This window comes from Hyperoodon ampullatus, assembly GCF_949752795.1.
Source record: "Hyperoodon ampullatus genome assembly, chromosome: 1".
Classification (NCBI taxonomy): Eukaryota; Metazoa; Chordata; class Mammalia; order Artiodactyla; family Ziphiidae; genus Hyperoodon; species Hyperoodon ampullatus.
This window is the reverse complement of record NC_136914.1, coordinates 179595900-179611620: the sequence shown is the minus strand read 5'-3', so window position 1 is coordinate 179611620 and position 15721 is coordinate 179595900. Positions and strand designations below refer to the sequence as shown.

General features: G+C 42.9%; 1 protein-coding gene across 1 annotated transcript in view; it reads left to right on the top strand.

Annotated features, from left to right (window-relative positions):
• The window catches only part of GRID1 (glutamate ionotropic receptor delta type subunit 1), a gene marked incomplete at both ends in the record, with an annotated part of 680272 nt that overhangs the window by 447297 nt on the left and 217254 nt on the right, over nt 1-15721 (top strand). The window contains one exon of the mRNA XM_079706722.1: nt 10737-10907. Coding sequence (XP_079562848.1) covers nt 10737-10907 — 171 coding nt within the window. The remainder of the gene's footprint in view (nt 1-10736; nt 10908-15721) is intronic.

Genomic DNA, 15721 nt, shown 5'->3' with positions numbered 1-15721 from the left:
TTAAGAAATTGACCATTTCAGATAGATTTGGAGTCTGTTCTATACCCACTTACCTTGGAGTCTGTTCTGTACCCACTTACAGGTCCCATTAAATTCTGTACCAGACAGATTGATGTTGACTATAAATTACAGAAAAATCTGAATCTAATTTCCTTAAGTGGACCGAGATTTTATTATCTCACCTTAGAGAAGGCTCAGAGATATGTCATATGGTTACAGGGAAGAATGATTCAGAGGCTGAGTGATACCCTCAGGACCCCTGTTTGGTCTGTGGTCCTTAGTGTGCTGGGCCTGCCCTCACATGGAATCTCCCTGTGATTCAAACCTCCAGAGGCAGAAAGTTGCTGTCTCTTCCAGGGCTTCTTAATACTGAGCAAACCTCATAATCCCTCAAAGAGAACCCCCCTCACATCTCAACCATCAGAAATGGAGTCATGTACCCTCCCTAAAACTGCTGAAAGTAGTAGGACCACGCAGGTTGGCTCAGACCAAGCAGGATGTACCTCTGGTTCTGGGCACAGGGGGTCACCCCGACTTGGAATCCCATGGTGGAGGGCAGGGCACCTGTTCACATGAGAGCTGTGCCATCACAGAAGAAGAGGGGCGAGACGGTCAGGAAGGCAGCAGATCTGTTTGTTGCCCAGTGGCAACCGCTCTTCTGAGGTCAGTGCGTGTCCTTCACAGTTACATTTGTATTGTCCTATTACATACATTTCTACTGTTTGATCTATCATTCTGTAACTTGCTCTTCATCGTCTTCCTTTCTTTTTCTGTTTTCCTTAGCTCTGTTATCTACAGCTGTACAGGTAATAACGTAGTACTGTAGATTTATTCAGTCTTTTTTATTCCTGCATAGTAGCTCACCATACAAATTCCATTGCTTCTTGGATTCTATTTTTGTTGTCTTCGTTGTTGATTTTACATCAGAGGCCTGAATGGAAGTGAGGAAGAAACAGCTAAGTCTGACAGATACTGAAACTCCTCTGTCTCCAAATTATTCTGTCAGTGTTGCCATCATCGTTTATATTCTCACAGTTGGCATCAAGGAAGACTTTAAAAACCCTTACTAGCTTCCATATCAGTTGTTCATCACCTTTTTGGAGTCAAAGGCTTCTTTGGAAACCTATGGGCTTTTCTCCACAGGAAAATGCACACGTACTTGTATACTTTACGTTTAGGCGGAAAGGTGGGCCCCCCCGAAGCCAGCCAGAGACACTGGCTGAAGACACATGTTACCTCTGAATGGTGACTATCGGATCCCATTCTGTTCCTTTCTGTGCTCTTTAAGGACAATTTTGGTTTTGATCAGTGAATTAAGTGTGTCCTGTCTGGGAGGTTGTGAGGATTGGATTTTCTTTAGAATTTTTCTAATTTTTCTTCAGTTTTAGCTCTTTGTAAGTGGAGATTTGTAGAGGTTTCCTAATAATTTAGTTGAGGTAAAATAAAGATCACCTAAGCTTCAGTGTGTATTCTCAGTACAAATTTAGAGACAGTAAATATTTTTATTATTCAGTGCATGATGCAAGTCTCACATTTTATTGTTTTCATAGAAATCTTTCTTTAGGTGTGCTACAAGACACAAAAGAGTCTTTTTTCCCCCCTGATGACTGGCGAGAAGGATGTAATGTTACTGGGAACGTCATCCCTGTTTTCTTCTCTACTTGTTTTAGTTGTTACAATATTTTTGTTACCAAACTGCATATAATTCTTCTACTGAAAAAGAAGCTAGTTCCAGCAGTAGTTTGCTATCTCTCTGTTTTAATTCCACAATCAATATGTGCTCCATTTCCTACACTTTACCATCTTTAAAGATGATCCATTTGGAACCACTTTAGTCCAAGACAGCATCATCTCTCACAAAGATAATCTCTTGAGTGAGCAGTATTGAGAGAGGATTTATAGTGGAGCCTTCTAGATTGCAGGAGAGGAAGGTAACAGAAATTCATGGGGGATATTTCTGGAGCAACAGAAAATAAGGTGGAACCTGCCAAATATTTACCTTCTTCCACCTATAATAGTGAGATGATTCAAGAATACAACTGGGATTTAACCAAATGGAAAAGGTTGCACATGCTTCTGTTGGGCCCCTCAGAACTAGGCCTCCTTTTAATATTAATGACAGTGAACTTTGGAGAAGGCAGGCAAATGAAGCAAATGTAAATTGTAGCATAAGAACTGAGGTTTAGTCAATCACACAGCCAAGACACATAGAGAGGGATTTGGGAGATGGATAGTTATTCCAAGAAAAAGGCAGGGTCATGCCTTAAAGAATTAAAATTCTATATACAAGGTTGAGTAGTATGTCTTTACAGAAGAATAATTAGCTTGAGTGACACTCCCAAAAGGAAAAGAACTAAAAAAGGTGGAAGTAATGTATTTTAAAAATAGTTTAAAATAGGTCACTGAACAGTCAAGAATAATGTCCACAAGAGCCAAATATAAAGTGAAAACGGAAACTCTGGGAAATAGTTGAGCTTCAAATTAGGTTTTGCCTTAAATCTATTGGTCACGCTGTGGAGACCTTGAGCTTTTGTTCTTCTGGCTGTGTGGGACATAGAACACATGAGGTCCAGTGTAAGGACCAAGCAAATGAGAGATTTCCACATAAAGCTGGAGACTTACATCCTCACTATAAGGGTTGGTGAGAAACAAACCCACTGTGCAGAAGGGAATAGGAAGGGAAATTTCCTGCCTTGACTTGGCGTTGCCTAGAGGAGGGATATTTTCTTGAGAAGTGATAACTCTCATGCAGGCTTGTGATCCAACTCATACCACCTGTGGTGCCTAACAAAGCACAAAGGAAAATCTCATGTTAAGTTATGTGGTTATAGATTGGGAGTGATCCTAGCTAGGTGATAGAAGCAAGCATAAATATTTTCCGAAGTAATGGCAATTGCGTCAAACTTCAGAGAATTCCTAAGGAAGTTCTAGGAGAATAAGATTGCATGTGAGAAAGAAAGGGAGGGAGGGAGGGAGGGAGGGAGGGAAGAAGGAAGGAAGGAAGGAAGGAAGGAAGGAAGGAAGGAAGGAAGGAAGGAAGGAAGGAAGGAAGGAAGGAAAGAAAAACGGAAGGAGGGAGGGTGAGAGAGAAAGAAAAGCCATCATGAGTGAAATCCCAGGAGGAAAAAAAAAGGGGGACAGCTTCATCAGATCTGAAGTGACTTTAGATATTAGAATTATCTGACATAGAATATGAAATAAGTATGCTTAGATATGTTTCAAAAGTAAAGAGAAAATATGAGCAAGGAATAAAAACACATTTTGAAAAGAAGCAGAATTTAAAAAGAAACAGAGCTTCAGGAAATTAAAAGCCTAATAATTGAAGCTAAAAAAAAAAAAATCAAAGTGGACACATACAGAGAAAGAATTAGTGAAGTGGAAAATACGAAGAGATTATTTGGGATGTAGCCCAGAGAAACAAAGAGGTGGAAAATATGAAAGAGAGGTTAATAACCATAAAAGATAGAATAAGATCTAACATACTGTTGGTTGGATTTCCAGAAGGAAATAGGAGATGACAGGGAAAAGTAACATTAAAGGATATTATGGTTTAGACCTCTCTAGAATTATTGAAAGAAACTAAACCCCAGATCTAGGAAGCCCAAGGATCAGGAGCAGAATAAAAATAAGAAATCCACACCCATAGTCTGATTGCAGAACATCAGAGACTATAAAATGTCTGAAGAGCATCCAGAGAGAAAACACAGGTCATCTTCAAAGGAATGACAGTTAAACTGATTCCTAATAACTGGAGGTTGTGGCCTGAATAATGGTCCACAAAGATATCCAGGGCCTAGTCCCTGGAAACTGTGAGTGTCACCTTATATGGCAGAAGAGATTTTGTAACATGATTAAGTTAACAGTCTTGAAATGGGGAGATTACCTTGGGTTATCCAAGTGTACCCTAAATACAACCCCAGGTGTCCTTTTAAGAGGGAGGCAAAGGGATATTTAACTATACAGAAGAAGAGAAGTCAATGTGACCAGGGAGGAAGAGATTGGAGTGATGTGGCTACAAGCAAAGAAGTGCTGGCAACCACGAGAAACTGTAAGAGGCAAGGAACAGATTCTCCCCTAGAGCCTCTGGAAGGAGTATATCCTTGCCAACATTCTGATATCAGCCCAGTGAGACTGATTTTTGGACTTCTGGCCTGTGGAACTGTGACAGAATAAAATGCTTTTGTTCCAGGCCACTAAGTTTGTGTTAATATGTTATTGCAACCATAGGAAAATAATACACTGGACAAAAATAGAAGCAAGAATACAGTGTAATATTATCTTCGCTGTGCTATGAAAAATAGCATTCAACTTAGAATTTTCTATGTTAAGAATGAGCTAAACAAAAGATATTTTCCAATAAACAGAAACTAAGTTTATCACCAGCAAACCCACATTAAAGGAAATCCTAAATGATATACTTCAGGGGGAGAAAAATGATCTCAGATGTAAGGTTTGAGGTCCACAGAAGAATGTTTAACAAATATATTGATAAATATTGGTTAAGTAGATAAATGTTAACTCTATAAAACAATGGAAATTATGTGTGTAAGAGGGCACAAAGAAAGATAGAATTAAAATACTAGATATCATTATCACATTAGTTGAAACGATGGTGATTAGAGATAAAGATTGAAGAAGAGAGTAAAAAATATTGATTAATTTTATACTTTTACGCATATTAAAATATCTGTGATATCCAATGAGATAATAATGGATAATATAACTTCTAAAAGAGGGTAAGAAAATGAAAATAGGAAAAAATCATTCCAAGAGGAAGCTAAAAAGAAGGAAGAAAAAAGAAATGGTAAAATATGTAAATAATATGATAAAATTAATCCATATATGTATGTAGTCATAATCCAATATAAATGGATTAAGATTTCTACTCAAATGTCTAGGATGGATATAAAAAATCGAGTATATTTTGCTTACAGGAGTCCCACCTAAAATGTGAGACAGAGGAAGACTGACAGCAAAGTAATGAGAAAAAAGCAGGCAGCTTCTAACCAAAATAAAACTGGTGTAGATATGTTAATAACGGTAGACTATAAGGCAAGGTGCATTGCTAGAAATACAAAGGATATCTAAATAATGATAAAAGGTTCCGTTGAGCAAGGGGTTGTAATTCTAAACTTACATGTAATTAATAAAAGACAATATGGATTTTGAAAATATAGACTGAATACAAAGAGAAATAGAAAAATTCCTCATCTAATGGACCTAAAAACAGACCATTGAAATCAACAACAATTGGACAGTGAACATGCATGAAACATTCATGCAAACTGTCACGAAATGAGGCTCAATACATTTTAAAGGATTTGTATCACATGGTCCACATTCTTGGGTTACAATGCATTTAAAGTTAAATCAATATGAAGATTACTAAAAAAAAAAGACCTCATGTTTGGAAAATTTTGGGAAAAAAATCTCTAGTAAACTACTCATGGGTCGAAAATAAATCAAAAAGGAATTTTAGAAATAATGATACAATTAATATATGTGATAACTTCTGGGACACAACCAAAGCAATGTTTGGGTGTAGATATATAGTCTTAAATACTTCATTAGGAAAGCCAAAGCTTTCCTAAGCGTCACATGAATAAATGTTTGAAAAATAACCACTTAATAAATCCAAAGAAAATAGAAAAATAACAGTAATAAAGATGAGTAGACATAAATGAAATAGAAAACCAACACATAAAAGAGTATCAGTTAAGCCAAAACTTACTTTTTAAAGAGAATTCATAAAATACACAAACTTCTAGGATCAAAGTAAGAGAGAAGACACAAATACAGATGATTAGAAATGGATGATGGCACACAACTTTAGATGCACTGGAGAGAATAGAAGAAGTAGAGTGACATTGTGAACAACTTAGGCCATTAATTGGAAAATTTGGACAACATGGCTGAATTTTTAGAGATAAGTGACTTAGGGCAAGGAAGACAAAACAAGCAACATTCCTATCAAAATAAGGAAATTTAATTAGTAATAAAAATCTTTCTACAAAGAAAACACCAGTTTAGGGCTTCCCTGGTGGTGCAGTGGTTGGGAGTCCGCCTGCCGATGCAGGGGACACGGGCTCGTGCCCCGGTCCGGGAAGATCCCACATGCCGCGGAGCGGCTGGGCCCGTGAGCCATGGCCGCTGAGCCTGCGCGTCCGGAGCCTGTGCTCCGCAACGGGAGAGGCCACAGCAGTGAGAGGCCCGGGTACCGCAAAAAAAAAAAAAAAAAAGAAAACACCAGTTTAGATGAATTTATAGGCTAGTTCTACCTAACATTCTGGAAGCTGGAGAAGATATTTGCAGCATGTGACAAAAGCTTAATATCCAGAACTAAAAAAAAAAAGTCCCACAAATCAATATGCAAGATATCCAACCCAGGAAATTGGACAAAAACACAGATACAAGAAAGGAAACACAAATGATTCATGAATGTATGAAAGATATTTAACTCTACTAAGAATTAGGGAAGTGGAAATTAAAGTCCGGTGATGTACCAGTTCATTCTCACCAGATTGGCAAATATTAGGAAGTCATAGGATATTAGGAGCAGGGAACGATGCAGAACAACAGGAACTCTCTTCACCACACACAGTTATAAGTGGATACAAATCACTTTGGAAATTTGGTATTACCTAGTAAACTTGAACATGTACATATTCTCCCATGGAGGAATTCTAATTCTAGGTATATAGAGAAATTCTTAAAAGTGTGCACCAAGACACACAGGCAGGAAAAATGTACATAGAAGCTTTGTTCCTAATAGCAAAGAAGCAAAAACATTCAAATAGTAATCACAATAGGGTGAATACATTGTGGCAGAATCACACAGTACAATAGTACAGCTGTGAACATGAATAAACCAGAGCTGCATCCATCACCATGAATAGATCACAAAAACTTAATGTTAAACCCAGTGGGTTTTAGACGTTGGTGAGTACTGGAATTGTCTGGAGAGCCAGTGGAGACACAGAAGCCTTCCTTGTGGAAATGGAACTGGACTGTACCTCTGTAATTTTGCCAATTCCCCAGGTGATCCTGATACACAACAAAGTTTGAGAACCACTGTGTTAAAACACAGTTGTAAGAGGCATGCAGACTGTTTAGCTTACACAAAGGTGAACAAAACGTACAAGACTAAGATATATATTTTTTAGGTTACATACGTAAGTTATAGCAAGACAAAGGCAGCTCCTGGTGAGGAGGAAACAGTAAGCATTTGGGGAGGAGGCATCCAACCAAGATGCAGGTTATTTTTTGATGGGAGGTACACTGAAATCATTTTATTATCCATACTTTATGTAATGTTTGTGCATTAAGATATATTTCACAAGGCAAACTTAAAAAGTAATCAAATAAGCAAGATTTATTTTGAGCCTGTGCCCTTCAGCACTTCAGTCAGCTTCTGGGTATGATGTATTACTGTTTCATTGCTGCCTTGATGACTTTGGTGAGGTCAGTGGAGATCACACAGTATATACACATTGTCTTGTTTCTTCTGCTCATCAGCAGCACTGTCTGGAAGGAATGTTCAACTGGGGCAGAGGGGAAGTTTGTTCTCCATGTGGGTTGTGTCAATAGGCTGCTTGCATTGCCCTCTGCACCCTTAGGAAGGCCTGGAGTTTGGTCCTGTTCACAGTGGTCCAGAGGCTGACCTGGTGTGCAGCCTAGAGGCAGTGCCTGCCTGACAGTAGCAAGCAGAGTGGGAGCAGATACCTGTGTGCAGCCCAGTGGTACTGAAGGGACATGGTAGGGCCAACAGGACAGAAGAGGGCCTGGCATGAAGCTGCCGGAACTGATTGATGATGCAGGCTTGGAAGTCTCCAAGGGAAGGATACATTCCTAGGAGAAGAAGTGACCCTTTTTCTTGCCTCCAAGCAATCCAGGGGAGTTGCTTCCATGGATTCTTAGAATGTGATTGCAGCTATCTCTGTACTAGATACTAAGGATAGGCCCAGAAGTGTGGGGAGGTGGGTAGGAATACTTTGGCAGACAAGATTATGTGCTTCGACCCCGAGTGAGTGGGTGAGAACTGGGCCACGGGAGATGGGAGGTCTGCAGAAATCCAGCTGATCCATACTCTGAGGAAGGCTTATAGCAGCTAATGGGTTGGAAGAAGCTGTACCAAGTTCTCATCTCTGTCCTGGGTAGGCAGAATTGAAAAGGAATAGTCTGGAGATCAGGGCTACTTGGGACAGGGACCCAGCCCCCTTGATTAGGTCCTGGCTGCCCTGGCTTCTTTAGCTACTCACACCAGGGGCTGCTGCATGTGGCCAGGGAAGGTGAGGGTTACACCTATTAGAAAGGTACTGTGTTCCCCCATCGCCAGGTCCCCTACAATTTCCAGGGCTCTTCTTGGGGCGCAGTAGGGAGGGTTCAGTGCCACTGACTCTCCCATCGGGAAGTTGAGGGTGCAGGAGAGGTTTAATAAAAGAACTTCTATGGTGACCTCTGCTATGAAGAGTGAGCGAGAAAAACAAAAGGTTTGTAACATATCCATTTCCTTTCCAAGGTGTGCTGGCTTTGATAAACCCCCGTATGCATAATTCAAATTACATTCTTCATGACCTCATGATTTTTCTAGGTAAAAAAAAAACACAAAAAACCCTCTCCCCCACCGCAAAGGCCTCTATATTCCTTCTCCAAGTAAAGCTGACCACTCCACTCATTGCTCTTTCTTATAGTTCTACTTACTATTAGGTCAGAATATGATTTTTCTCATCCTCCTATCCTATGCTTGAGGCAAGGCCTCCATTAGCAGGACAGCTAAGAGCAGAGCACAAACGTCCAGGCTCAGCTACATTCTCTGCTTCGTTTCCTGAAGCCCAACTGGCTCCTGAGCCCGTCTCACTTGGTGGTCCTATATGAACATTCTGCGATTTCCTCACCATTGATTGTCCGTTGGTCCCAATCCAACAAGATCATTGTCCCTTAAACAGACTCTTGTCTGAAATACAAAGTTTAAGTGGCTTAAACCCAGATTCAATAGGTAATAGCACTTTAATTCTTTTGAAATGCCTGCAGTTCTGCATACTTGGGAACCACTGATCATTCTAAAAGGATGCAATTCTTAATTTCTTCCTTTCTCCCAGATCTAGCATATGGCTACAACTGACCAGTCTACACATTCATATTGAGTACCTAGGACATTCCTGAAATACTTTGTTTACTCTTATACCCTTAAACATGTTATGTTCTTGTTTAAGTGATTTTGAAACTCCTGATCATTCATTTCTAACCTCATTAGGTCCATTTATACCATCTCATTGTCTCAACTCTAGACTGTCACCTGCAAGGAGGAAGACTTAAGACCAATTTTAAAACACAGTTATTCACAGTTAAAATCTTGACTTGCAACCAACACTGATGGAGTCACTTCTTAGAACCAGGGCTTTCTTAACCTGACTCTCTCCCACCACCAAAACCCTTGGTAAATGTCCATTTCTTGTAGTTCCTGTGTTGATCTCAGACATGGAGCTGTTTTGTTCCTCTCTAATCCTCGCTCCATACAGCAGCCAGAGATTTTTTAAAATGTAAATCTGATTGTGGCGTGTTGGTGCATAAAGTCTTTCAAGGGCTTCTCATTGTCTCTAGAGAGGATGATTTAGCGAGATTTACTGAACCCCACACCCACATCTGGCCCAGGACACAGATCTCACGCTGCCTTTGACCATCCCTCCCCCCTGCCCCCTCCCTAGGTTGGAGGGGCACCCCGCTGCCTGTACCGGAATAGGGTACCACAGGGTGCCACCTGTTGCCCACATCTTCAGGAGCACGGCCAACAACTCAGCTCTGCACTGCCCTTCCCCCTCCCCCCCTACCTGCAAGCACTTTGCCAAACAAGGTCATCCTTCAGGTTCAGCTTCAGCACTAATTCCTCACACAGGCCTCATCCTGGAAAGAGCTCCCCTTAGCATGCTCCCTTTGCTATTTCTATGCGTGAGCGTGCTCATTTTCAATAGGATAATAATAGGATCTTCCTCATAGAATTCCTAGGGTTGTTGTGAGTACCAACTGAGAAAATGTGTGTAAAGAGCTTAGCAAATGGTCTCATGTGGAAGCACGATGGGTTTCCTTTGCCCCTAGATTTCCATTTCCATATGACATCACTCAGCATATTTCATCCTATGATGAGACCTTGAGTTTTATCAGATGGGATTAAGCCTGACTCATTCACTGCTACATGCCCAGTGCTCAACACAGAACAAATCACAGAGGAGCTGTTGGGTAGATTTTGTGCAGTGAATGAGTGGACATATTTTTTAAATTTGTATGCACATCTTTAAAAAAATCTAATTATTAAAGAATTAGGGGAAACTCATTGCATTTTGGTCAGCTGTGCCAGAGAAAACCAGTTTTCCTTGTCTAAATCAGGTAGATGACTCCCAACAGGAAATTTAGCCTTTAATTCCAGCTAGTGCCTGTTGTGACATTTGACAGCACTGGTTCTTTTTGAGTTTGACTCCGTGGAAGCCAGTGCATTGGTGGTTTAGCTGCAGATACCTTTTCCTGTCCTTCAGGGAAGGTGTTGAGTAATCCTGTTTGCATTTTAGGGTAAGCAAGTATTATTTGTAAATAAGCAACAAATGAATTCTTTGACCTTGGGCCCAAACTCATAACCCCTTTGGCATCAGCTATTTAGGCTGTAGACCTAGACAACTACTGGTGAATCCTTTGCAGAGATCATGAGTTCACGAGTCAATGGTAAACATTTCTGGTTATCTTCCCAGGAAATCAGTGACCCAGAGATCCTGGATCTGGTCCACAGTGCCCTTGGCAGGATGACCGTGGTCCGGCAGATCTTCCCATCTGCAAAGGACAGCCAGAAATGCATGAGGAACAACCACCGCATCTCTTCCCTGCTCTGCGACCCCCAGGAAGGCTACCTCCAAATGCTGCAGGTCAGTGCTTGCCTCCCAAGCTCCCTCCAGGAGGGAGTCTCACTTGCACACTTGGCCTGTCATGGTCAACGACATGCCTCAGCTCTGACTGAGTGCTCTTGCTCACCAACTTTAATAACCAGAACTCTGTCATTTGCTGAAATTGAAACCAGTCAACTGGGCAGTGCCTCTAAGCACATTAGCAGGCAGTTATGGCCATTGTCAGCAGACAGGACATATGAGCTCACTGGGTGCCTCTAATATTTAAAAGTTGCATGCTTAGGGAGTAAGGAGAGTCCTGTCTCTTAGGCTTCTGTGATGACTGTTTTGTGGGGCATGATTTCATCTGGCAGGACTGGGGGTAGAGCCTTCCTGCAGGGAGTCATCATTCTGAACCTGTTTTAAGTTCTTCCGTGTAGAAAGTCAATAATATGGAAATAACTGGGAACTGTCCCAGTTCATCTTCTGAATGCTGAGGCTTAGGTCAACCAGAACATGCTGGATTCCCAGCTGAGCAGGGAGGGGCAAAAGGGTAGGAGCATCACTTGCCCACCTGTTCCATTCCTTCCAAGATGAGAAGTACAGTGTGTATGGTTAGTTATTCTGCCACTCTCTTGACATAGGTGCAATCAGGGTTAGCTCCTCTTGGGCCTGGGAGGAGGATGTGGAGCTGTGCACCTGTTGTGAGAGGTGGTTTTCTCCCTGGATGTTTGGGGGTAACAGTGAAGCACTGTGGAGACTGTCTTTTGGTAGCCCGGCATCTGCATCTCTACTAGGAATATAGCACCCAAGAAAACTTTCATTTGACGCTTGGAAATTTCTCCCAGTTGGGTTTGTGAAAAGTGCTCAGAAGTTTGTGCATGGGATACGCTTGCCACTCAGCATTTGAAACTAGTTACACCTTCTTTACTTAGCCAGGCGTAAGGACTGTAGGGCAGAAATGGGCTGTATCTGCCACCTGAGTATCAGTGCCACCCCAGAACATCTTGGTATCATCTAATCAGGGGGCACATGTTTTGCGGAGGGGGGTTATTAGAATCTCTAGGGTAGGCTGGGTACATGTGTGATTTGCCAAGGTACCAAATCCAGTCTATAATCTTATATGTTGGGGGGGGGTGCGGGGAGAGGAAACACGCTCCAGCAGGCGGCAAACACTAGAAATATGTTCTTGGTTGATAGGGAAACACAGAAGACACTGAGATTTTAGCTGGAGTAACTCCCTCTTCCCCAAAGTCCATGGCTCCGGGGAGCCATCACAAGGTCTGGGGTCTTTCTAAGGTGGTGAAGGGTTGACCGAGAGAGTGGACCAAAGACCTCCACAGGGCCATGGACTTGAGAGCCCTGGGCATATGAGCCAGACGTGGAAGGTGCTTAATGCAAGGATTTGTGTTTTTGGATCCTGCCGTGACCTGTTCCGCCTTCCTCTCTTCTGGAGTTTGGAAGAAGAGGTGAGGGGCTCTCATGGTGCCTCTGTATTTACCACCGCACTCTCCGTGTGGATGCAAGTGCAGTGCGACCATGTGGCCCAGGCAGTGTGTGCTCATCCCCACCCGGGGCAGGACAGGGAGGTGCCGGCCACTCTCTGTGGGGGCCAGACCCCAGGAGGGCCTCACTCCTAGGAAGGTCTCCCCAGGTTCTCTCTCCTCAAAGGGCTTCGTCCTCCTCCAAACGTACACCAGCCCTGCTGCGCCCTGCCCCGTATCCCCCATCCATTTTTCCTCAGTTCTTGCTTTACCATACTGCACTCCTTCTACTCCAGGAGAAAGGAGGGCTGCTTCCCGTTACACCAGCACGTGCTGCCCTGATGGGGTGGAGGGAGAGGAGAAAGTACTTCCTGTCTAGGTCTTGATTACTCATTTTGCCCTGGGCAAAAGGCTTAGGTGAGCTCTTCGGTTGCACATCAATCACACTGGATACAAAGAATCTGTCCTGGAGGCCAAGAGAGAAAAGGAGATTGATGGTAGTATCGAGGAATGCAGTAGAGGGCTTTCTGAAATGACACACACCCATTAGGAGGATGAACAAAGCCATGGCTCTGAGGTGGGTGGCTAGTCATCATCAAGTGAGGTCAGTGCAATATTGAACCTAGAATCCTGGCCACCCTACCTCTCTTTGTTCCTTCTGAGACCCAGGCACTACATAAAGTGCAAGATTTAAGAGTGACATCATAGAGATCTTGTAGCAGTAGTAGCAGCAGTAGTAACAGTAGCAGCAGTAGCAGTAATAGTATCAGAAGTCACAGTAGCAACCGTAGTACCTGTAGTAGTGTTAGTAATAGTAGTGGTAGCAGTAGTAGTGATAGCGGCAGTAGTAGTAATAGTAGCGGTAGCGGTAGTAGTAGTAGTAATAGTAGCAGTAGCAGTAGCAATAGTAGCAGAAGCAGAAGCAGCACTGGCAATAGTAGAAGTAGTAGCAACAGCAGCAACAGCACAGGAGCCAGCTTGCTTGGGTTCAAATTCCAGTAACTCTAGTTACTAACTGTTTATTATTATTTATTTGTCATTCTGTGCCTTAGTTTCCTTCTGTGTAAACTGGGGATTAGAACACTACCTACCCCTCAGAGGCATAATGAAAATTAAAGGGGAGAACATATAGAAAGCAATTTGAACAAGGCTGAGCTATTAACAGTACCGCTGTGGAGGAGGGAGCCAGGTGTGTTCAGGGTTTCCACGGAAAGGCTGAACATGGCCTCGTTATTTTTTGTATGATGTAGTCCGCTCCCTTCTTGAGCATGCTCTTGGAAAGCCTCACAGTGGGTGGGAGAGCACTTCCCACCTGTCCAGCCCCTGATCACCGGCATCCAGCACCACTTACTGTCTGCATCAGTCACACAGGAACTCAGTCATCGCTGCCTTGTGAGGGAGAGGAGAGGCCTTGTCTTTGCGACCCGCTTAGCTTTTCAGACAAGACCCTGCTCCTTGGAGACCCTCGATAAGGACTGATGGGGTGGATCTGTTAAGAATGCAGGTCTTAACATAAGTTAAACTGTCTCTAGAAGCCTCTTTATAGATCCATAAATAAAATACGTTATTAAAGCAATCTATCTCCATTCATTGCATCTCCTTCCTTGTGTGGGCTACGATGAGAGGCAAACGTGGATTTATTTACTCATCCTACCCAACAACCATCTGGGCAGATTCATCTCACTTACAAGCCATTCCCTTCAAGTTTCCTCAGTAGCTATTACCACTTCTTTCTTTCTTAATGACGGTGTAGAAGGCAAACTAATTTCTACTAGCCTCTAGCTGTGAGATTTATGGAGAAGATTCTAACATGTTTAGCACAACCAACTGAAGGAAAAGAAAACAAAACAGCATTGATGTCATGGATTATTAACTTTGTCTTGGTGAAATTAATGAAAATCCTTTTGGAAATGGAACCCTCAAGTCCATCTTTAGTTCCTCCCCCAGATGGCTGCTCTTGGGATGATAATTCTGGATTAGAAGTTTTCAAGTGGACCATCAAAAACAGGGCATTTTTACAGGACCATTCATCTCTCCGCTTCTGTACTGAGCTGGCCTCAGAAGTTCCATCTTCCTCTATTAGGCCTGTGGTCAGGGCTTTCTGTGCTCCAGAGCCAACCAGGCACTGTTATAGCAAATGATTTTGGTTCCTATTTAGTAAAGAGCACGTCTTTTGGAAGAAAAGTACTTAAATAAGTGGCTTCTAGTGGCTCCAAAAGTATTGCCTTTGCCAGTGTGCAGTGCTGTTGTTTATTTTTCCCTACAAAGCACTGTCTTATTTGGGTGTTTCTGATTCTTGTTTTCTCGACAAGTTAGTTTAGGGCCTGTCTTACTCAGCTAATAATAAAAGTGACAACCAGACCTTAAGGACCCCTGAGACTTTGCTCGGATTTCATGGGTAGCCTTGGTCAGAGATGCATCTTTAGCATCCTTGGTCTCCAGAACTGCATTGCCTGGTGACTTCAGGGCTATAATTGACCTAACAGACACACTGTCACATTGTTACCCCATTTCTATTCAAATGTGTTTCCAAGGCGGGACAGGCGAATGAGAGAAGCTGTGTTGTCTGGTCACTGTGAAGCCTGATCCTTGAATTAGGCTGCAGGGGCTAATGTGGTGTTATTATAAAATGCTCCCTCAGGTTGGAATTTCTCTTCTTTGTGCATTTTAAAATTGTGGAATGGCTTGATAGATGGAATCACTCCTTCCTCGCTCAATCCATTAAAGCATTTCACCCCACCCCTTACATCCCTGTTTCTGTAAGGCTTTCTGGACTCTTCCCTAGCTTACAAGTTTTTTGTCAACCTGCCTGTAGAATTCTTTCCTCTGGAGCAACACAGCTCCTCACAGAGCTACCTTGAACTTCATGTCACTTTCTCTGGTTTTCTTGACCGTAAAGACCCAGGTGGAACATGTAGGGACCAGACTGGGGAAGCGTGATCATCGATGCCTTTGTCAGGGCCAGTTGAACAGGTGGTCTGCTTGGGTGCAGCTGGTTGCAGTTCTGGCCACTGGAGGCCAGAGAGCCTTGGGTATAGCAAATGCTCCTCCACAACTCTCCCCCATCCCCCCTCCTCGGATTCAACATGAGCAGAGATCCCCATCCCCTTGGCTCTCTGCCACCATCGGCTCCCTCCTCAGGCCTGGCCGTGGCGCCCTCTCTCAGGACGGGCGGGCTGGCAGCAGGTTGGCAGAGAGCTCTCGCCTGGAGATGGATTTCTCAAGCTGTGACATCTGGGCATCAGCTTGTCCTCCCAGCTGGACCCTCTGCCGGCTGCTTGTCTGACTTCGCTGGACGGCTAGAGCCTGTCTGAGGGTCTGGTCAGAGGTCAGTTCCTGCTGTTTGCCTCTGAGGTCTCCCTGCACTTTGAT